Consider the following 23938-nt stretch of genomic DNA (forward strand, 5'->3'; position numbering starts at 1 on the left):
GTTTGTCTGTAATGATGAGACTTTCTATACAAAAAGTACTCCTAGGCAGCCTCTAAAAATTGTGTGCAAGTCTAATTCTGAATCCACCCCATATGGCACTATATTGTTTATCATTATCTGTCCTGTATAAACAGCTCACCAATATTTTAACAATTGCATGCCTTTCAAACTTTTAGGAAAAGAGACAGGTGCTCTGGATATGTGACAGAATTGACATTTTATTGAGAAGCCTGCAGATCTTCTATAGAAAGCAGCCATTTCAATTCATTTGCAGCTGTTTAAGCTTGGTTTTAAGATTTTGTGGCCCACACAGAACAAAGTACAGTTAAAGAAGAGGAGAGGGTTATTTACATTTGCCAAAATACAAAGATTTTAAATATATTTAATTTTTTTTAAAGGGTCAAAAAGGAGAATTGGGAATGACTGGTGCAAAAGGAGAAAAGGTGAGTTAATTCCTTTCTTCTGTGCTCATGTGTTTACTAGAAGACTAGAAGTTGACGCAATAAACTGATTATGAATGAAATATTGTAAAATATACAGGGGATCAAAAAAAAATATTGGGAAAATATGGGAAAAGTTGTCAGTCTCTAAATGTCCTCAGTACTTTATCCAAGCCCCTTCTTGGGAGGCTATTTACATAGGTTAGTAAATTTCCCTGTTCTACAGCTCACAAAGCCCTTAGCTTTAAAAGCATTTAGACTTTTACTTAATACCAATTTAAAATTATTTTATATAAGTTTATGACCAGGGGCTGCCTCATTAATTAGGTGACAGTCATACTTTTTCAAGTTATGAATATGATCTTCAATATCTATATGAAAAAACAAGAAGCTTTAAATTATTAAAATTTTCACATTAACATTCTAATTGAGTATATTTTAGTTTAAGCATAAATTTTACAGTATGATTCAGGAGGTATTACCTGGGAACAGACGTGTATTCTACTTTTCTAGGAACGTGTACTGTACATAGTTCTACTGATTAATAGGTGTTTTCCCATTCAGCTGTGAGGTTTCCTGGTTTCTTTGGTCATACCTATAAAAATAGTTTTCATGCAGGCAGAAACAGTATTTTTACTCCCTTGATATAACAGATTTATGATTTTATGTGTTATAAAGAACCTGTGTTTGAGAATTTTTCAGATTTAGATGCATGATTACCCTCTTTAGTTCATGTTCCTGACCCTCCTTTGTGCTCCTGCTTGAAAGGATCATAGATGTCATGGTCTTGGCATTAAATCAACATAATCTCTCAAGTAAACTTTTGTAGTACGTATACTTGTATTTTAGACAGTTTTAAAATAGCCACATTTTCCAGGCCTCTTCAGCAAAATCAGACATATGTGCTATTTACCATTTCAAATAAATCTGTTAACGTCTTTTCTACTTTTCCTTAGGGAGAGCCTTCTGAAAAAGGGGACAAAGGAGACCCAGTAAGTGTAGCATACTTTGAACTGCTGTGAATAATGTACATTTGAGATTACTGTCATACAATGTTCATTCTGTAATTCTTTTCTTTGTAGACATCCACTAGATGCAGGGGTTATGTGAGATAGCATATGTATTTTCTCCTTCTTACGTGTGCATCAAAGCCTCCAAGGTTATAAATAAAAAACAGAGGTGCCCTGTTTTTCAGCATTTCTGTTACTGTACTGTCCATGAACTCAGTTTAGAGCATATACATTTTTTATTCCCTGAAGGTTCTTTCTTTCAGCTTCTCCAGAAAGCTTTATGTGGCTTGATCTGTACTGTTTTCATGCCACCAGCATGGCATTTAACATCAGGCTGTTCTTGTCCAGCCATTTTATGTGTACATAACTTTTTTTTCTAATTTTGAGACAAATTTTCAGAACGCTCGTTCTGTAAGAGTCTCTTTACCTATGTTATGTATTTATAATTAATTATTATCCTCTCTTATGATATTTGACAAAAGCTAGTTATGCCTTTTAATATAAAACTCAAGGTTGCTGAGATATTTGTGGTTAACATATTATAATAATCAGAATAGGACTGTAATAATGTGTGGGTTTGGAGCTGAATACTGGGTACCAGAAGAGATGCAGTGATGAAGAATAGCCTTTTGATTGGAAATGCTGTTAAGGAAATGTAGTGTTTTCAAATTTTTTTCCTTTAAAACATTGGGAAAACTTGCAAAATAATTAGGTTGCTATGTCTTTCAGAGTTTGCAAAAGGCATCGGAAAGTATTTAATATTTTCTCCATATTTAACATAGCAAACAGTATTACAATATTTTAAGGTAGCAAACAAAACTCTTATTTGATCCTACTTAAATTTCTAACTTCTTATAGTTGTATTTGCTATTTTCAGGGAGAGACTGGAATGGAGGGATCAAAAGGAAATAAGGTATTTTTGGATTTGTACATGCTGTATATGTTGTCAGGATGCATAGCTGATACTGGGAGACTTAGCAGTAAACTTGGAATTTCTTTGTTTTCTCAAACAAAATCATTAGGGTGAAATGGGAGATCCTGGACCACCTGGTCTTATTGGAAATCCAGGATCAAAGGTAAGTGAAAGTTATTTCATCCAATAACAATTGAATTCTATGCTGTTATATAAGAGGACTCTACAGCTATCAACTCTTTAGTATTCATGGGTAAAGAATGAAAATAGTTTATATCAAAAGTTTGTGCTTGGATCATGGCTATTTTACATAACATTTATGTTTTACATGAAGTTCTTGTTGCTCTCAGTGTCACACAGAAAGGAATATTTAAGCAACACTCAGGTGTTATTTTTTCACTTGAGAATATTAGCACCCATTTTGCAATTAGAAATCCTCTGGTAGCTGGATGTATTCTCTTCATGCCTTGGTAATTCAAGGAGTAACCACTGCCAGTACTTCAGTAGCTTCTTTGTTTAATCCTGTGAGACAGCAGGTAATGTTAAAGCAGTCATGGCCTGGCTTTGAATCTGTCCTCACAGGCATACCTCAGGAAGCATGGACTGGACAGTGAGGTGGATTCAGAACTGGCTGAACAGCAGACACCAGAGGCTCATAGTCACGGCACAGGGTCTAGTTGGAGGTTTGTCACTGGTAGTGTCCACCAGGGTCCATTACTGGGCCTTGTCTTGTTTAGTTGGCTCATCAAGGACTTGGATGAGTAAGCAGAGTCCTCCTCAGCAAGTTCCCTATAACACAAAATCTGGGAGGAGTCACCAATACCCCAGAGGGCTGTGCAACCTTCAGAGGGACCAGGAGAGGTTTGAGAGATAGGCACAGAAGAAATGCCTGAAACTCAACAGAGGAAAGTGCAGGGTCCTCTACCTGGGGAGGAATAAACATAGGGGACAACTTGCTGGAAAGCAGCTCTTTGGAGAAGAACCATCAGATCCTGGTGAGCCTGGTGGGCTCCACCATGAGCGAGCAGTGCCCTTGTGGGCAAGAAGGCCAGTGGTGTCCTGGGGTGCATGAAGAAAATGGTCAGCAGGTTGAGGGATGTGATCCTGCCCTTCTACTCAGACCTGGTGAAGCACATCTGGAGTGCTGTGTCCAGTTCTGGGCTCCTGGAGCAGGTCCAGTGGAGAGCAAAGATGATTAAGGTATTGGAGCATCTGTCTTACAAGAGAAGACTGAGGGAGCTGGACCTGTTCAGCCTTGAGAAAAGTCAACTGGAAGGAGACCTCACCATTGTCTCTAAGTATCTAAACAGTGGTGTTGAAATTTCCAGGCTTTTTCCAGTGGTGCCAAGCAATAGGACAAGAGGCAATGGGTAGAAACATGCACAGGAAGTTCCACCTGAAGATAAGGAAGAACTTCTTTACTGTGTGGGTGACTGAGCACGGAACAAATTGCCCAGGGAGGTTGTGGAGTCTCCCTCACTGGAAGAAAGTGCAATGTGCTCCAGAATGACCCTGCTTCAGCAGGAAGGTTGAACCAGATAACCCACTGTGGTTGCTTCCAACTTCACCCATTCTACAATTGTGTGATTCTGTGAAGAAAGTAACTGAAGCACAAACATTTTTGGGAATCCCTCATGATGCCTTGAATTGTATCAAACACAGATAGAATTAGAAATTATTAAATCTAACTGCCTCTCAACAGTATTCATGTTGGATAGTATCTGAATTTTAATTCATGAAAAGAAGGCCCAGTGAGAATGGATGTGGCTATAGAAGCCTCAAAATTGTTGTCATAAAAATGATTCTTGAAATCTTACTCTCTTCTCTTTTTTTGTCTTTCCGTTTAGGTGTTTCCTTTATATACATACTTTGGATTTTGTACATATCAGTCCACAAGATTTACTGAACTAAATGTTAGAGTAAGGGAGAATGAGCAAACTCTCTACTTCTTACTCTATGTGGAAGATAATTCCTGATGTTTTAATATACTTATTAAAATATTAATAAATGTTATAATTAATAAATTATAATTAATGAATTAATACCTGATGTTTTAATATATTTACATATAAGAATGTTTTACACCATATTACAGTAGTTGATGGACTTTTACCTCAGGTGTGTATTATATCATTTCACAGGGACTGCAAGGCCCTCCAGGACCTGTTGGACCCAGGGGACTGCCAGGAGAAGTTGTATGTATTGTGCCATTTCTCCAGCTGTAGCCGCAGTGCGTGAGCAGTTAGCCAGTGAAGCAGTGCCACAGAAGTCACCATAGCTGCTCTTTTTGTGGGTGGTACTGTAGCTATCAGGTGTTAAAGCACAGTAGGATGGGATGCCTCCCTCGACAGGCCATTATTTGAGTTTCTGTAAACCATCTGTATCGTTCTTCTGACAGTGTTTGCAGCCTGGAGTGGATCTGGTTATTGGGGTCACTGAAATGAGAGTTTTTACCCTTCTTGATTATCTCTCCCTTGTTCCCCTGTTAGCATTATGTTAGCTGGCTCCTGGCTTCCCATTCCAGCCAGGAGATCATTGCTTGGCTGGGATGGTAAAGCAACAAGTTCTCTTGGGTTGTGTTGTGCAGCTGTACCAGGCACAGATGTTACTGGGCAAGCTCCCAGAGATGTAGTGTGCTTGTGGGTGTGACACTGGTGGGCTGGGAGTGTCAAGCAGTGATACCTCTCAGCAGAGTTGGAATGTCCTGTAGTCATTGTGCTTTTGGGTGCTCCACATTCGGGTCTGCCAACTGATTGGACAAGGTGGTGGGGGTCTCCTTCATGGGGGTTTTAGTGTCCCTGTAGCAATTATGCCACTGGGCAGCAGCCTGATGGGTCTCCTGGCTAGTTTCTCAAACTGGGAGGCACCTACCCCAAGATCCAGCACACTTGTAACCCTTGTGCCTCTGGGAAGAGCAAGAGTAAAATATCAACCCATTCTGGATTCTCCAGGAAACATCTTAAACTATTAATCACCATTGTACTAAACTTGAAAGTGCCCTGGGTATTTGATTTGATATAGCAGAAGCCTCTCCTGGGGCAGTGGCTGCCTATCTCCCTTCCAAATTATGGCACAATTCCTCTTTCAGCATGCAGGCAACTATTTTCTGCCTAATTCCCTGTGTTTCAGTCCACATTCAGTCCACAACACTAGTGGTGTCACATAACCTTGCAAGTGGCACCCCTTCTTGGATTTTGTACCTCCCTTCTTCCATAAGCCATAAAATGGTTTTAAATAGCATTTTGGAGGTAAGAGTGGTTAGATTTGAGAAAGAGATCAAGAAAAGCAGACTATAAAAAACTTATCTTTAGCCTAGTTATTCGTCAACTCACTTAAAACTGAGTTTTCAGTCATTACTCTGAGTGTGTGGTTTTGTTTTTTTCTACCAGCAGAAGCATCTAGAAGATGGTGTTGCTGCATTTTGTCTTAGGACTTTCTACACACACTCTGAGACTACATTGTGGAAGAAGATTCTTATTTTGAATCTTTTATTTTGACTTTTCAGCCATTTACTTTATTAAGATTTAAATACCATTCTGAGTGGTACAGAAGTGGCAGACTTTTTATTGGTGACCTATTAGAAGTCTTAGAGATATAAGCAAGGTGACCAGTACAATACAGCATCTTCAGCTCTTGACAAGGGAAAAAACCACTAGTATTTAAATTTGCATGTAGTCACTTAATACTGTGTTACTAATTGACAATCTTATTATATCTCATTTTCCTGCTCAGTTGAGGCATATGTTTTTTCAGTCATGTCTGATTTACCTATCATCTATTCAAAAGTTTGTAATCCTTCTTTTATGTATAAATCACCAATCCTACTGTGAAAGACAACAAAATAATAATTTCTCTCTTGCTTGTGTTGCCATCATCCCACTTGAGTTCATAGTTGCTGCTTTTGAAAGTGTTCTGATGGATCTTTGATCAAGAGAACATTATGAACAGATAAATACTAGTTATAAATACTAGTTAAACACTAGTTATAAGTCCTAAATATAGATGATCCTGAAGACTCCTCTCTGTGCACACAATTCTAGTATGTAAAAACATAAATTTAAATGTATTATAGAGATATTGTCCTTATCTATAAGCTCATTATTTTTTTATCTTCCAAAGATGAACCATGATAGATTAAAAATATAATCATTCATTTTATGCAGTATAATGAAAATCATGGAAGTTTGAAAAATTGTTTTACATTAACTTACATTGTCAAAGAGTCATCCCGCAGATTAAGATTACTTCTTTTCCTAAGAAACCACTTGAGCTTGGCCCAACCAAAAAAAAATAAATTTGGGAAATCCTTAGAAAAGAAGAGAGAGAAGAGGGGCTGTATGTATTTTATACCAAAAAGTGATAGGGTAGGCCATGATCAGTAAGCATAAATTTGCATTTCCATAATGATTTAGTGTTGGTATAAGCAGAATATTCTTCATTAGGGTACTTTATTTCTTATACTTTTAATTTGGATGCCTGGGTGAAACAAGTAGCTGTCTGTCTGTATTAAGTACAGAATGCAGCAGAGAAAGCAAACACAGCTGCTGAACATCCACTACTGGCATGAAAATGTTGTCATCTGTCATATGTCAGTGTGCACAAAACTGTGTTTTACACTGAGAAGAAAAATTAAAACAATATGTGTTTCCTAGTCTTTTTCTTAGAGAGTTCATTTTTCAGTCCATCTTAGATTTCATACTAAGATTTTACTGTTAGTTTGGGCAATTTTATCCTTTACTGTGAAAATTACTGGTATTTTTAACAAAATGCTTGACTAAATAGTTGGTTGAATAACATTGAAGGGTCATGGAAAAAGTTTTCTGTATTTGTTGCAGTGTTGTGAGAGAACCCAATTAAGCCTTACTTGTTATTTAATAGTTTCTATTTAGATGTTAATCTTTTTAATTTGTCTTCATTTCTCTGCATTTATAAAAAAATCCTTCATTAAAAGGACAAGGGAAAATACTGAAGTTAAAATCAAAATGTGAAAGATAGAAGATTTAGACAAAAGAAAGGCTGGAACAAACTTTATTTACTGAAAATGTTTGAGTGTCCATTACATATCTAAAACATTTAAAGGGATTTGTTGGATTAACCGATGTGAAGGAGTATGAATTAATTGAGGCTTTTAAGATACCAGTTTGAATAATTAACTAGTACAAGAAATCATGCAGCCCTCCATGGGCAAAAAAAAATGAGACACATACTTAAAATTCAAGTTTTTATGTGCTACTTCTTTCCTTGGAAAAACAGTTGATTTTCAAGACTTGGAATAACTTTGAAATAGAAGAAATAAACCTTTTGGTCTCTGCAATTCTGCCCCTATAGGGTCCAGAACATAATCTAGATTATGACATTTTAACTTAAAAATTATTTATATATTTAATTATGAAAACATTCATTAATTTATAGTCTTTAACATTTGGGGTCAGTACTAATGCACAGTAAATATTCCAGTGTATACTAATTTTCATCTGTATTTTTATAAAACCATTAAGGGAATAGCTATAAAAACATACCATTATATTTTTACTAATTCCAGGGCTTACCAGGAGATCCTGGGGTACCAGGAAACCCAGGAATTAAAGGAGACAAGGTATGTTTTAAGTGTTTTTTATTAACCTTGATATGTTGAAGCATTTTAAATTTTCACTTCAAGAGTGACTTTCCATTCTTCTGTAGTGCATCTGTGTGTGTGGTTGCTGTGTGAAGTGATTTTAAAATGTACCATCAGCAACCCCCTGTGTCTTGGAGAAGAAACATCTTTGCATTTGGAGATGGTTCAGGCCAGTTTGGCAACCCAGCTGCTCTTTAGATGAATAATTTAAGTAATATTTCAAAGAGATTGGACTGTGCCCTTACATTAAATCTGTGGTGTGCAGAAATGTCACTTCAGGTCCTGACTACAGAACAACCTTTTCAAGCTAGTGTCCTATCCAGACTAATGTGCAAAATCCCACTTCACAGTCAGACATATTCATCTTGGCAGAGCTCTAGGGCAGCTACACTGGCTCAGATGTAAGCTGAGGCTGGATCTCCTTAGGACATTGTATTTTGCTGTGTAGAAATCCCTTAGTTAGAATTCAGCTGCATCAGCAAGAGCTAAAAATTATGTGTGTATATACTAAATGTAAAGAAGGAGAAAAAAGTGTGCTCTGAGCTATGTGATGTGTTGTGGTATTTATACACTGTGGGGTACAAGGGGAACCAATAAACTCCAGTCTGAAGAAGTGAGCTGAAAGAAAGGCAGAGAAAATTACTGGAACAAGGACAAAAATGTACTCATCTTGCCAAATGGGAAGTGGTAGATTCAGAGTCACAAAGGATGTTGCAGGAGCCTGCAAGGCAAGAGGACAGCATAACAAAAGGCACAATTTTACTGCATAAGCAGCAGAGTTTAGCCATGTGGAACAAGAGACACTGCATGTATTGAAATAAGAGCAGAGGTGTAAAGAGGAATACACTGAAGACCCCAGGTTTAGCACTAGTGGTTGATAGCTGGGGAGAGACAGCTGTTGTTTCAGCTGTTGCTATGAATTAGTTGGCAGGATTTAATGACAACCTGCATATTAGTAGCCTGGGGAACAAGAAATGTAGATCAGATGAATTGCAAGCATGGAAAACCAAGAGAATACTGGTTACTAATGATGGTTATATGATCCACGTCTCCAATTCTGTAACTTTTTGAAGGAAAATATGAGGGTATTTTTTGTTCTCTACATCTTTTCAAAGTACTGGCACTTTCTGTTATAAACTTGATACTATTTAGAGTTTTTTCATAGGGGAAAATCCTCACATTTCATTTAGTGATTCAAATTTATTTTGTAGGGTGACCCTGGTGGAATTATGGGACCACCTGGACATCCAGGTCCAAAAGGCGATATGGGGCCTCCTGGACTGAGTCTGCCTGGAACACCAGTAAGTCCATAACCTGAAAAATCTTTCCTGACTTTATTTTCTGCAGGGCCAACTGGGAAAGAATTCTCACTATGCACTGAAAGAAATCACAGAATGGTTTGTGTTGGAAAATACTTTAAAGATCATCTAGTTCCAACCCGTGCTATGGGCAGGGACATCTCCCACTAGAGCAGGTTGTTCAAAGCCCATCCAACCTGGCCTTGAACACTTCCAGGCATGAGGCATCCACAACTTCTCTCAGCAACCTGTTCCAGTGCCTCCACCCTCACAGTAAAGAATTTCTTCCTAATAACTAATCTAAACTTAGTCACTTCCAGTTTAAAGCCACAAAGCAAATATTTTTTATTTTAATTTCAAAATCAAAATCTATTTTACAGTGGTATTATAAGAGTATTAAAATACAGTGTAAGTCTATTGGTCTATTAGTGTAGTCTAGAAATAGTGATAATGTCACATATCATTCTAGTGGTACTGGCACTAACAAGGTATGTAAACTTGTCATAGTTTATTTATAAGGGCTGGCTAATTTTGGCCATTAAATTCATCTATTCTCCTGGATTTCAAAACATAATTTGTTGGTTTTTTTTTTTTTTCTTGGTTTCTTTGTGTTTTGTTTTGTTTTGTTTTGGGTTTCTTTTAGGGTCCAACTGGTGTTCCTGGAAACCCAGGTCCAAGGGGACCAAAGGTATGCCAAATACATTATTTCTGTTTCTAAAAATATTTTTAATTTTTTTTAAGATAATATGGCAGTTTACATTTTCAGAGTTGTTGTGATGGAAAGCCTTGTGCCTTTCACAGGGAGAAAGAGGACTACCTGGTGTACAGGGAGCACCTGGGGAGATGGGGCCCCCTGGAATAGGCATTCAGGGATCACCAGTAAGTAAACCAACACCCAGAATTTGGGCTTCTCACTGTTCATCACTGAGCAACTGCAATAGGCAAACAAAGCAATAAAAAAAAAAACAAATAAAAAACAATAAAAAGCCATGAACTTCCTTCTGGCCTGACTCCCAACTCCCAGTTTGCTTCAGGGGTTGCTGTGCAGTTTAAATCCAAACATGAAGCAAGTTGACACAAACATCTAAGGCACTCATAGTAAATCATTTGTACAGCAATAACTGTTTCAGTTATTCAGCTTGTTTCCCAGGTTTCTTTCTTTTTAATGCCTTTAAATAAAGCCACCTGCAGTTCCTTCAGAGTATTCAGTAAAAAAATTTGCTGATGTTGATGGTGTACCTGGTATGTGGTAGATGTTATTGCAGGAGTTTTACTCCAGTGACTGAGGCAATCTCTCTTCAGTCAACCAATGGGTATCACCTGATACAATTTAGTTTATGGACAGTGCACTGGTATAAAGGGAAAATATTTGTGAAAGGTGACTAGGCATTCACCCTGAATGTCTTAATCTAAAATAATAATACTTAAAGATCATTTTTTCAGTTACAATATTTTCAAATCTAAATTTTAAAAATTACCCATTTATATGTAAATTATCTGTTTCTATTCAACTGCTCATTAGCTTTTTTAATGAATCTTCTTGCTAAATACCACAGATCATTAATTTTTGGAAATGCTTGCCCTAAAAAAATGGGCATTCACAAAGTCTTGATGTCTCTAACTTTGGCAAAATTACGTGTGGATTTAAAGCCAAACCTTAAAATAAGCCTTTCTCAAAGTGAAAACTGCACAAATGTCCCACATTCAGCGTTTTTAAATGAAGTTCATCTCCCTTATCCCAGAAAGTGTAACTACTGATTATTTGGAGTTTTCTTACAGGGTCCTAAAGGTCCAACTGGATCAGCAGGCGTGCAGGTAGGGTATGAGTTTTCTCTTTAATACAAAAAACATTAATTTAGTTTAAGAATTTTGCAGGAGTTCTTATATCCTAAATGACCTTTTGTTCTCTTAGGGCCCTAGGGGACCTCCAGGATTACCAGGAGCTCCAGGTACCCCTGGTATTAATGTAAGTGACAGATTTATATATATACAAGAAAAAGTAATGTGTACCACATCAATGATTTAAGGCCATCAAGTTTTCCATTTGTTTCTAGGGCACTCCAGGAAGAGATGGAAAGCCAGGACTACCAGGCCCTCCAGGTGATCCTGTACGTATACAGGGAAAGCTTTTATTTTTGCTTTGGTGCAAATATATTAAATTTATGTAAGGTGAGATAGCATAGCAAGCCTAGAAGAACCAGTGATATGAAGATAAAGTAGAAATACTTGGGGAAAGACAGGAAAACAGTCATGTTATGCACTTGGCCTCAATAAAACTGAGACTGTGTTCATGATGTTTCTTTAAGCAAGAAAAAAATGCTTAGAATTAGTTATCATGTAGTTAATGCTTATCAAAAATCATGGATCTGAGTGTCAACAGATTATTGTCAGACTTGGAAAAAGAGGTCTCTCCCATGCTCAGTTCTTGTCAGTGATTAATTTGATTTGGGTAAGTAGATAAAACTGAAATTGGAGTGGGAAAGATTGCTTGCTTTTTGAAGATGTAATCAAAATTCAGAGGCTGTCTGAAGTCAACAAGATTTAACTCGAGACAGATGAGGATAAAGTGCTTAATAATGAAAACCGAAATCCATAAGTAGAATAAGTCTGGAAGGCACAGTGCATTGCAAACTAAATGGAAGTAAAATATTTGATGCTGCTATTAAACAGACAGGTCTAAATGGTAAAACTCACAACAGGATAATTATTGCCTTTTGCTCTCTTGAAATACTCTTCTCTTTGGAAAGAATATTTTTTCCAGGAAGATGTAGCAAGCAGGAGTAAAATCTGGAGAATTAAGGCCATTTTAACACTTTCAAAATCCCAGCATAAATCATACACTTATTCAGAGATCAACACACAGATTTATGACTCTGGAGAGTGTGTTTTCAGTTGGGCTGGACTTGCCTTACACCCAGAGCAGGGGAGCTGTGTGGCACAAATGCAGTTGATTTGCTCTCGTACATGTGCCCTTTGCAGCTGGGGTTGGGACCCTTCCACACTGAGAGTTGGGGGTTCTGTGCCATACGTTGGTAGAGCAGCTAAAATAATAACATTAGAAAAGAGGAGAGACTGGGGAAATTACACTTCTAGTCCAGTAGGAAGACCAGCAGGTGATTTGGTAATAGGCTGCCTAGCTGAAAAATGTCCTAAGAAGGGTGAAAAGTCAGGCTGTGTAGGTTTTTTGTTTTCAAGTCTTGTCACAGGTTTTTAAGAGCAGCTGATCCAAAGTACAGTTTACCTCTGTGCAGAGGATGGACTCACACCTTACATAACAGCGTCCTCAACTTGTGCTAGTTGGTGTTGTCTCACCCTAAAAAACAACTCGGCTTTCAGAGGTGGTTATGCCACCCTGCAGATGGTGTATTGATTATATTTCTGGTTAATTATATTCAGCAGTGCATCTCTTGAACTGATCATTGACACTCATTGTTTTTAACTGGCAGTCTTTGGAATATGCTAAAGAAAGTGTTTATATTTTATTTTTCTTCTTCAAGATGGAAAGAATTTAAACAGGCTGAACAAAAAAAAATGTTACCTTATTTTGAATGTGTCTAATTTTATAGTATGCCCTATTAATCCTATAGTATAGGATTAATATGATTTTAGATTAAGGAATTGCCATACAAACTTAGAATTAGTAATTAGAGAGTCTGTAAATTAAGTTGATGACAACCAGGGCAATGAGTTTTTAACAGGGAGTCTTTAAATATCAATTAAATGGCAGGTCTTGGAAATCTGGGATCTGTTTCAGTACAGTATAGATCCACTGACTGATCTTTAAATGTCTCAGCTTTAGTATTGGTAGCAGTTTAGCAGTGGCACGAAAGAGTTACACACTAATTATTAATGCTTAATGGCAGGAAAAAATATTGCATATGTTGCTTTTGTTGGTGTAGCTGGATTATTTCCAGTATCTGAGCTAATTTATTGAAGTTAGCTTTGGCATCTCCAGAATTTGTGCTACAGTTGACAGCAGAGTCAAAGCCTAGGAGAAAGGAGGAGGAAAATAATGTAAGATAATCAGGTGAGAATACAAGACATTCCAGTAACATTGAGCTATTGCTGATGTGCCACAAAAACAATATTAGTATGTTCAGGAGTTATGCTGTTGTCATGGTTTGAGACATTTAATTGCATTTATAGTTAAGAATTACAATTGATAGGTTGGATAGACTGTGATATTTAACTATATCTGAAAATCTGTTTTCTCATTTAACTTTTCATTAAAAAGTAGATTCAACCAACATATATATATAATCAGTTATATGTGTAATGATATAAAATTTAGAAGCAATGAAAACACATCAGAATTAGTAGTGCTTTGTAAAACATTAACTGCAGATGCCTTTTTTAATTTCAGGTTGCACTTCCACTTGTGGGAGACATGGGTGCTATACTGAAGGTAAATTTTTCAGAGGTTAAATGTCTTTTTTTTTTTTTTGCTATAAACATGCTTTTTAAACAAACACATGCACTTGAGAGCTTCTATAGGTTCACTTCTGGCTTACAGGGCTAGCCTAAAATAGTATTGTGATTTTTTTTGTTTTCTTTTTAAAAATACTCAAGAAATATATTTTATAGAAATTTTTCAAAATAATGTTTGAACAGCAAGGGAGGTAGTAGCCAGCAAGTACCTATCCAGCCCAGAATATGAATTGCTACAAATATACCGTTTTCCACTTCACTTTGTAGCATTAATTTCTGTAATACACCAAATGGGGAAAATAGTCTAGGATTTCTAAGATATTATTTTGAAAAATAATGAAATTTGGAGTGTTCTGCAATATTCCGAAATGAAAATTGGGCTCAGGAGTATTTCAATATGAAGAGCACACATCATCTCTACTGTCCTTTATTAATACATGTACTTAGGGTTTATTGACTTTCTCATTTCCAAATCTGATTTATTTTAGCTCTTTTTTTTTTTGTTTGCAATTGTGCTTTCTGCTGTACATGCTCTTCTTGTCAGAGCTCTCCTCTTGCTGCTTCTTTATGCTTCATTTTTCATTTCTCGGTGTTTTGCAGTTACCACTTCCATATGACTACAATTTAGCTGGCAAATGCTCTCTCAGCAATGCAAGGGTCATTTACTTTTAAATAACTACAGATTTGAAGGTGGAGGGAGTAACAAGTAGCGTTCACCTCTAAGTAATCCTTGCAAGGAAGATGCTCAAACCTAAACACGGTGTGTCTGGGGCTGTCCAAAATAAAGCTAAAAACGTGTTAGCATGATTTGAGTAGAGAGTGTGCGAGATGGGGAGGAAAACAAGGAAGTCTCTCTGAAGAAGTACATGGTTTAGAAGAGAGAAAGGACTGAAGAGAAAGCTTTGTGTTAAAAATGGAGGCTTGGTCAGAAAGGCAGGAGGGAAGCAGCGTGCATAGATCAATCTGCATGGATCAGATCTATGTCCTAAAAATATTTATTTGTCACTTCATCTTCTGTCTGCTCCACAGGGTGATCCTGGCACAAGAGGTCCTCCAGGCATTCCTGGCAGAGAAGGACCAAAAGTAAGTTTTGAAGAGTGTACTTCATTGCTTTAGTTCTTGTTAAAAGCAAAAGGACAGATTCTTACCTTTGCGAGACTTGACTTTTTTGTCTCATCCATATCCCTGCAGCACTGGGCAGCCTAAAAGTTCAAATGATTTTTATGTTGCAATCCTCTTCATGTGTCAATTTGTCTTTTGTCTAGGTTGAGTGAGCAAAATAGCCTGAGGTGAGTCCCAGGCCCAGATAGCTTTTCTGTGTCATGGCTCCATTAAAGCTGGCTCAGATCTGACTGTCCAGCAGTGCTTTGCTAACTATAGACTCATTTTAGGTGAGTCAGGCACACGAGAATCCTGAAGTGAAGAGGCAAACTTCCCATGTCTCTCTCAAGTGTACAACACAGCTGGACCAACCCTGGGCCCTTGCACCCTGTTCCCACAGGAGCAACACAGCCATTTCTCTGGGACTTTTAAGTATCACTGACAGCAATCAAAATCCTGCTTCATAAAAAACAAATAAGATAAAAAGCCACATGGTTTGACATACAGATATCTCCTATCATTGGGACTAATTCCATGGAAGTGAACTTTCTCCATTTCAGCAAGCATTCCAGCTCTTTGGTGTTAACGTTTCCATCTCAGTGTCTTTTGAGTATCTTGCCTCCTAGGAGCAAACCACTCATTTCCTTTCACCTTGTGAGGAGGCATATTTGAAAGTTTTCAGGTGGTTTTCAGCCTTTGCTTTGTGTTTTAGGCACTATGGCTGTAAGGGCATCATGCTAGCATTTATTGAATGTATATAAAATGCCCTACAGAGCATGAAAGTCACTGTTCTCTAATACAAAATATTTATTTGAATGTTATGTTTTCATAGGGAAACAAAGGTGAACGTGGATTTCCTGGGCTTGTGGGAGAAAAGGGAGATGAGGTAAAATAATTTCATTTCTACAGTGGTAGCATTCTTATCTGAACCTGAGTAAAGATCAAGACTGAAAGTGAAATGCAGAGAATGTTATTTAGTTCTTTAAAACTGCTGAGATAGTAATGTAGTGCTATAAGTAGCCCTTGATTCTGATTTTTCAATAGGATTGAATATTATTATTCAGTTAAATAACATTAATTTGATTTTCATCAGTGAATTTTTGCTCATTTGTATATTTTAAAGGCTCACATACATTTACATGCTAATCTTTAAGGATATAGTATACAGCAATAAATAGGCTAATGCCAAATAGTTTCAGAAAATACTTTGTGTCTTTAACATATTTGCTTTCATTTTGTTAGTTCCCCTTTAGAATTCACTTTTGAAAACTTTCCATTAAGCAAATAATCTGATGGGAACACTAATAACAGCAACTACTGTTAAGTGGAAACTGAAAAATATTTGAATACACTAAATGTAAAGTATTTACAATATTTTGTATCTTATGTTACATTCTTAGAGTTATTTTTATGTGTTTATGGAGAAGGAAAAAAAATCCAAATGACTTGTGGTTCCAAATCCAAAATAAATGCTATAGCTTTCATTTTCAATTGAAATATTTGCACATTTCAAGAGCAATATCAGTGGAAAAAAAAACAAAACAAAACAAACAAAAAGAAAATCACCACAGCAGAAGCTATTAATCAAATTAATCTGGATAAATAAATTAATTTCTTAGTGGCCTTAGCCAACTTAGGAGTAAGAATAAGTAGCCCATTAAAAAGTATGTGGTGAGCACTTTGAAACTCCAAGATACTTAACTGGTGTTAAATACATGCTACTCTCTTTTAATTTGGGAGTGCTGCTTACAAGACACAGCACCTGAAAAATACGAAAGGAATTCAGAGTGTATTGATTGAGGGGTTTGTAATTTTTTATAAGCATTTCACATTTCTTCAGCACTAAGGCCATGATATCTTAAGAATTTTTAAAGAGTAGTAGAATAAGAGAATAGTTTCAAAAAAAAAAAAAGTATTAATCAGTATTCTTGGCTTACAAAAGTACACAGCTGTATGTGGAAAAAAAAGATACAGCTCCTTCTACTGTTTTGCCCTGGATTTTAGCATGTTATCAGCCTAAAGTATCATGATTACTTTTTTCTTTGTTTTATATGATATATAGAGCTCATTACATATATATTTTACATATATATTTGGTTTCAGATGATATATAGACTTCACAACTCATGTGCCTCCTGAGGTGAAATTCAGAAATTCATATTAACTAAAAGGATGGGGCAGCCAAAAGCAAATTTCATTCAGAATTTTACTTAAAAAATAAATGGGAGAGTAACACACTTTGTGCCATGTAGGATGCCTCTAGCAGTCAGCCCTAGGAGGAATGAGGCATTAGCAAAACAATTTTGACAATTCAAATACTATTAAACAGATGAGAAAATAAATAAGATATTGCAGGGAATTAAGAAGTGAATGAGCTAACAGCAAGTTTATGACTGGCAGATTTTTTAAAGGAGTATAGAGAAAATTCATTGTATATTTTTCATTAATGATGTGTTAATAAATTCATTATTCATATGTTTCTTCACCTTTTGAGAGCTGGTGAAATCCTTAGCTGGTGAACTCTTATATTTTCAATGTTTTGCAGCAGCTTCTGATTATGACGTGGTGAGAGTACAAATGAATCTTTTTTTCAGAAACATGTATGAAAACATCTTAAAAGTAACTTCTTTTACAAATTTCAATACTTTTATTTTGATCATTTTTTTGGAATGGGAAGAAATATAGAGAAGCCTACCTGAAGCCCTTTGAAATATGCTCATTAACTTCCATATGCTTTCCAATCACCCTTTAATCTTTGTTGAACTTGTTATCTTCATTTTCAAAGCACTTCCTTTTTTTCAGGGGAGGTTTTTTTAATATCTGTAGTAAGAATTGCCAAAGATGTTCCTTTGGTTTCATATTAATTTTTCATGTAAATGTACCATCAGAGTAAGGGAGTTCAAAAGGAACAGAGAGCACATTAGCAGTTACCTTGCCACTCTGAAAAGCTGCAGAGGTGGATCAATGTCCTCTGTGTGTAGGAGCAAGAAAGAAAAATCAATGTCTCTCCATCTCTATATTTTTTGCTGATTTATTTCTCTCTGAAGTTTTTCCCTCAGTCTCTTCCTCAGAGCACCAGTTTAAGGGTTCCTGACCACAGTGGCTTTCTAGGTTGCCTCCTTAGCCATTCCTTCTTAAACACTGCAATTCAAATTAGAACTATGCCTCTTCTGAGGGGATTTTTCTTGTCAGAGGGTGGACAGGTGAAATCAATCACTGCTTGGAAGAATCTATTTCTCTTTGTGGATTATAGGGAGAACCAAGGGTGTTAGCTCTCATTAGTACATCACTTTCACATGTCTAAAACTGCACCTGGGCCTGGTGTGGCAGAGGAAGGATACTCAGTGACATACAGGCTTGTCCCAAATCCCACCTCTCTCCACTGTAGTGAGTTGCACAGCTGTTATGTTTAGTAAGTCAATACTAGAGTCCATTGATTTTCAGACAATCAAATAGAATACAAGCAGGAAAGCAGATCATTAAATACTATGTAAAATGTCATGTTCAATTACCAAAAAGCCAAACCAGAAATGAAGCAGAAAGTACCTTTTCATTTAGATAGCATCAGGTAATATTGAGAAGCCTGCTTAAATGTCTTCTTACCAGAAAGAAAAAAAAAACAAAAAACAAACCTTTTAATAAAAGAAAATAGAAAATTAATTTCTAGGGAAAAGCTTGACATCTGTTTTTACCTGCACAACTAAGGACAAGACTATTTACAAAATATAGGCTAAAAATGTGAAAGAATGAAGCACAAGTGGTGTTTATCACTAAAGAAAGAATTTGCCTCTAACCTGGTTCAGTGATAACCTGGTTCTCCTCCCCACCTGGTGGCAGGGTTATTTCTTTAGACATGGTTATTTCTTTAGACATTACTAAAAATAATGCCTACATTTTAGAAGAAAGTACACTGTGATGCAGGTATAGTATTGCTGGACATGCTGAATATAAGTATTTTTGAAGTATAAGTGGGAGAGGAACTAGACATTTGCTCTTTCAATCTGCAGGGTCTTCAAGGTGCTCCTGGACTGCCAGGTGTATCAGGACCCAGTGGCCCATCTGTAAGTGTGTGGTATCACCTGTGATCTAATTTATTTCTGTAGGGCTTGCTATGACTGCCTAGATGTATTCAGTCCTTTCTTTTATCTTTCAGTAGAGTAATAATAAAATCTTACCCATTCTGGCTCTAGTGAAGTAAACTATACTGCTGTTGATGTTACTGAAAATACCATAATTGTCTGGACTCAAAGTTTATGGGACGTAAATAGATTTGGAGTTTTGACATTACTTGTGAGTCTGTGAGGTTACATGATTTATGATGTGCAAACTTGTAGTGAAATGTGTATTTTTACCCAAGTTAGAGTCATGTTAGTAATAAAATCTAAAAATAATTCCAGCTAGTAATTCTGAAAAAAAAACTTAGTGCAAAAACAAAGTAATTACTTGGTTTCACAATTCAAAACCAAAGAGTGAGAAAAAGCTGACAATATTTAAAGACATTGAAATACATCATTAAAATTGTTGGTATTACTGGGAGAGGTCCTCTTTGAAATGTTTTCAAATATTCTTTTCTACATATTGGATGGAATTGGGATGGATCATTATTCATTCCTAGATTTCATGACAATATTAATATTTCTTTCAAAAATTGTAGCACATTTAAGAAGTTTAATGTGGAATACATAACTTGGCATTTAGCAGTAAAACGTGATTATCAAGATGTGCCTGTTAGGGTCACCACATTTAATTTGCCAAGGTGAAAATGCAACAGTGAACACGAGTTTTACCCTTCAAAAGACTTGTCAGGAAGACACACTGTTGTGTCAAAGAGAAGAGAAATATTTAAACCTGAAGGAGAAGTACAATTAGGTACAAACTACCTTCAAAAAGCATGTTTAAAAACTTAGTGACACTACAAAAATATTGTGTGTCATTTTTTCCTAACTTACGCAAACAATTCTGTGTTGTGCAGGGAGTCCCAGGAAGACCTGGACATCCCGGTCCAGCTGGAGCAAAAGGAGAAAAGGTATTCCTTCTTTTTAATCCTGGCACAGGTCTGTGAAGGTTTTGCAGTCCCACTACACTGTGTTTTGGGGGTCTTTTAAACAAATGCAAGGGTAACAAGAATGTGGCACACATTTCAAATTTTTATTTGTGTTTCACAACAAGTGCTTTCCCTGAGCGGTGCTGTGCATGTGGGCTTACATTTTGAAGTGCAGTCCTTGTGGTATATTTAAGTTGCAGAGAATTTTCTTCAGGCATAACACATTATATAAGGTTTAGGAAAGTGAAAATATGTTTCTGACATAGGATATGACTAGTGACTTCTTGCTGTGCTTCTCATTCTTTTACCAATATTATATTCAATATAGTTGTACAAGCACTGAAAGTTATTGGTTGTTAGTTATTCTGAAAAAATATGCAAGCTTCCTTTATATTTAATTTAAACTCTCATATACATATACATATACATATACATATACATATACATATACATATACATATACATATACATATACATATATTATATATATGTATGTATGTATTCTTTATATCTATATATACATATATGGAAATAACTGCTTTTTTCAAAATTTTATGTGCTCTTTTATCAAGAACTTGATATTATAAGGTCAAATTCATTTCTTGGGTACTTCAGAGCAAAACAGCAGAGACAAACTTTGCTGCAAAATACTTTCTGGGACAACTTTTACATTTTGTGTATGAATATAGCTTTTCTTTCAGTAGTACTCCGGAAATTTCCAGGCATAGCACTGCCACGTCCACGTGTGGGATGCTAATTCCCACAAAACTTTGGTATGACTAAGAAAGAAAGCTGTTTTGTAAAGCTCTGAAATTATTTCAGTACAAAATTTGAATGAGAGTTGTCCCCTTGCAGATCACAGTAAAAAAATATACCCCACTTATTTCCTTTTTATCTAACTGAATGCAAAACACAAGTCTTTGATAGATCTTTGTTCACAATTCACATACAGGTGGGAATGAGAAGCCCCTGCTCTAGAGCTTGTGTCTCATCATTCTAAAAGTGGAAAAAGTCAGATGTCTGAAGAGTAATGAAGTAAACTGAAATAAAGCCCCAATAAATTTCTCCTCTGTCCTTCATCTGGGAGACACTTGAGAATTGATCACATAATGTGCTTTCTAAATTAATAGGATTTTTAGTTCCCCATGAAGTTCTTCAAACCACTCTTGGGAAGCTGACAATTTCTAACAATTAGCAGGGCCATTTGGAAATTATCCTAGTATAAATGTTTAGTAAGAATTATATTTTTCTGCTGAGCTAATTATTGGCATTGAGCACTTAGCTTGATTTTTGCCACCTTAGTAATTTTAGATTTGTGACTTAATTGTATCACTGACATACATTAAATAAGGGCCAACAAAGCCAGTGAAAAATTCTGACAGACTTGTTCCAAATTATATAGTGTATTTATCTGAATTGTAGTGATAAGATTTTGAAAAGATTGTTTGGGAAATTTTATGTTGAAATGTTTGCAGCTCTCTACTATCCACAGACCCCATTATTCTGCTGGGAAAAATTCTCAGCAGCTATGTATAATATAGGCAATTCAGTACATAATAGCAGAGCAGGCAGAGATACACATAACAATGGATGAATATTTTACAGTAAAAACCAAAAAAAAATTCATTATATCTCTTAATAACAAAGATCCTTTTTAAAAAATAATAATTTATATTCAATATGTTTCTAAGTAAACTGAATTTCTGAAACTGTAGCTCTTCTTTATTTATATATGAATAATCAACTGAGGCCTGGCTTTTGCAAAATAATATACAAAGCATAAAATTAATGTTAACTTTTATCTGGCAGTTACTTAGAAATTCATATTAACAACTCTTTTTTTTTTCTTCCTCTCCCTCCTGATAAATATGAAATGTTTCCCAACCCAGGTTACCACTGTTATTTTGCCATAAGGAAGTTACTACACATAAAGCAGCAAGTAACTAACAAAATAAAAACTAGTACAAAGTAATGATTCATGCCTTACCTAAAGCTAAAGCAGGCACATTGCAGGAGAATTTATTCTTGATATTACCTGCTCTTATTGACTGTATCTCTTGTTTATTGTTATTGTGGTCATCATAGCTTGAGTGTGGAATAGATGTGGCCAGTTACAGTAAATGAGTTACATCAATCTCTTGCTGTACTAGGGTAGTGAAGGTTCTCCTGGGAAACCTGGACCACCTGGGCCTCCGGTGAGACATTTTGTTTTATATCTTGAATTTATATTAGGAACAATATGCTTGTAGGTAAAATGCAATGTAATATAAAGAGCTGAGTGTTGGTCTAATAAAACTTAATATTGCAGGAAGGTAACAGTGTCTTTTTTCGAAAGGTTTCTGCATTCCACTTTTTTTTCCTCGCAATTCATCACTGAGTGAGTTCAGATCACTAAAACCCTCTAAGAATTAGAATTCCTGCTCAAATTAGTTAACCTTGGTATCCAATATTATTAGAGTAAAATTGACAGCTTGGAAACCTGAGATCAGAGAACCCAGGCAATCTGGGGAAAGTCTGTGCAGCTCACTGGATTTTAAATTAAGTGGAATAGTACCTAACACAAAATTTATTGTGGAGAATTACAATAATAAAAATCAAAATATGATGCACACTGATTTACAGGTTCCTTGGTTTATAATTTTTTTTAAAAAAAGCTGAAAGCTGTGTTGGTGTGTATCTTCTGTTCTTCTGGAATGTGGAATCTTTGGCAGATTGAGAACAAAAAGGATACCACAGCTTTGCTGAACTACAGGACTTGAACAGGGCAATAGTTCTGCCTTTATAATTCATAAGTGATACTTACTTGGTTTTTATGCTTTAAAGGGTATGCCTTACAATGAAAGAAATGGAATGAGCAGCTTATATAAACTGCAGGTATTTCTCTTTAATGTTAATTGCTTTTTTTTCAATCCCCACCCAATTTTAGCCCAACTCAACTTTTAAACTTGCTGTTACAGGGAGGAGTGAGTGTTGCGAGTTATCCGGGTCCACCAGGACCTCCGGTAAGGGCTACCAGAAATCTCATTTCTAGAAGCTAATGACATAGAAACAGAGGAGTGTTAGTTGCATGGAAGTGGATTTTATTTGTGAAAAGTTTCAGTAATAAGGATATGACTGGTATGTAGCATACATAGTGTGATTTTATGTTTGCCAAGCATTTTAGTCCATTTTGGAGACTGGTTTATTTTGATTAAATCATTTCATCCTAGCAAGTAAAGGCCGCAGAAATGGTACATAATTTGGTATTGGACTCTTTAGTGAAAGTATTTTTATATTAAAAATGTGTAATTTTGTACTTATAGTTCATGGAGGCAGAGTTTGGTAGTGAACAACATTTGGTGCCAGAAATGAGAAGCTCGGGAATTTGATCTGAATTCTGTCACTGATTCACTACACGGAGCTGCAGTGCACAAAAATGTGTAAAACTAAGAATTAGATTGTGGAAGTAATTTAGGGCTGGTGTCTTTCACACTGCAGATACAGCACCTTGCAGCTGGACACTGTTGCTTTGGTTCTATGGAACTAAAGATACTGTGCAGTTATTTACATTCTCCTCCTTTTTAGCACTATAGGCAAGTTCTGTTTTGAGATTATTGTCTCTGTGGTAACCACAGTTATGGGCTGGCACCAAGCAACAGAGCTGTCTTTCTCTGTATTCTGGAACAGCAAAACAAAACCCAAAATATTACTAAGATTTTGTACTAAATTAATCAGCTGGGACTGGAATGAATAATGATTCTAAAGGCACTGCATTAGCAAAGTATACTCATAATGCAGACATTTTAAAAACCCCATCTTATCATGTGACTGTTCTTCTTTAAATGTGGCTTGGTTTTTTGGGTTTTGTTGCAGGGTCCAAAAGGGGATCCTGGAACAGCGGTATGTATGTATTTTTTGGTTTTGATAGAGAATTCCCCACGTAGTTTGACACATGGTACTTCCAAAGGACAATAAGAAACCCCAACTAAAATCTCTCAGCAGTGACAGCAAAACACTGTTTTGTTGGAGTTGTACAACTGTTTTCTAAAACAGTTTAATAACTTGTTTTGAAAAAAATTCACAAAGCTTCTTTTTTTGTTTCACCATA

General features: G+C 36.1%; 1 protein-coding gene and 1 long non-coding RNA gene across 14 annotated transcripts in view; one reads left to right on the top strand and one right to left on the bottom strand.

Moving 5' to 3' along the window:
• Positions 1 to 23938, top strand: part of COL19A1 (collagen type XIX alpha 1 chain) — a 179456-nt gene that overhangs the window by 130850 nt on the left and 24668 nt on the right. For 11 of the 12 annotated variants that reach the window (XM_064412323.1, XM_064412329.1, XM_064412331.1 and 8 more), the window contains 21 exons: positions 399 to 443; positions 1397 to 1432; positions 2328 to 2363; positions 2473 to 2526; positions 4505 to 4558; positions 7906 to 7959; positions 9192 to 9281; positions 9922 to 9966; positions 10080 to 10157; positions 11058 to 11093; positions 11191 to 11244; positions 11333 to 11386; positions 13642 to 13683; positions 14736 to 14789; positions 15640 to 15693; positions 18815 to 18868; positions 19780 to 19833; positions 22002 to 22046; positions 22675 to 22725; positions 22809 to 22853; positions 23704 to 23730. In XM_064412323.1, coding sequence (XP_064268393.1) covers positions 399 to 443; positions 1397 to 1432; positions 2328 to 2363; positions 2473 to 2526; positions 4505 to 4558; positions 7906 to 7959; positions 9192 to 9281; positions 9922 to 9966; positions 10080 to 10157; positions 11058 to 11093; positions 11191 to 11244; positions 11333 to 11386; positions 13642 to 13683; positions 14736 to 14789; positions 15640 to 15693; positions 18815 to 18868; positions 19780 to 19833; positions 22002 to 22046; positions 22675 to 22725; positions 22809 to 22853; positions 23704 to 23730 — 1062 coding nt within the window. The remainder of the gene's footprint in view (positions 1 to 398; positions 444 to 1396; positions 1433 to 2327; positions 2364 to 2472; positions 2527 to 4504; positions 4559 to 7905; positions 7960 to 9191; positions 9282 to 9921; positions 9967 to 10079; positions 10158 to 11057; positions 11094 to 11190; positions 11245 to 11332; positions 11387 to 13641; positions 13684 to 14735; positions 14790 to 15639; positions 15694 to 18814; positions 18869 to 19779; positions 19834 to 22001; positions 22047 to 22674; positions 22726 to 22808; positions 22854 to 23703; positions 23731 to 23938) is intronic. The other variant, XM_064412330.1, reaches the window with a different exon arrangement.
• On the bottom strand, positions 14854 to 17941 carry LOC135296244 (uncharacterized). 2 transcript variants are annotated; one of them, XR_010358313.1, is made up of 3 exons: positions 17739 to 17941; positions 17503 to 17627; positions 14854 to 14908 (listed from the first exon to the last, which is right to left on the bottom strand). It is a non-coding gene; the product is annotated as an uncharacterized LOC135296244 (long non-coding RNA). The 2 variants fall into 2 exon arrangements; XR_010358314.1 differs by having other exon boundaries at positions 17503 to 17654.

The sequence above is a fragment of the Passer domesticus genome, chromosome 3 (assembly GCF_036417665.1).
Source record: "Passer domesticus isolate bPasDom1 chromosome 3, bPasDom1.hap1, whole genome shotgun sequence".
Taxonomy (NCBI): Eukaryota; Metazoa; Chordata; class Aves; order Passeriformes; family Passeridae; genus Passer; species Passer domesticus.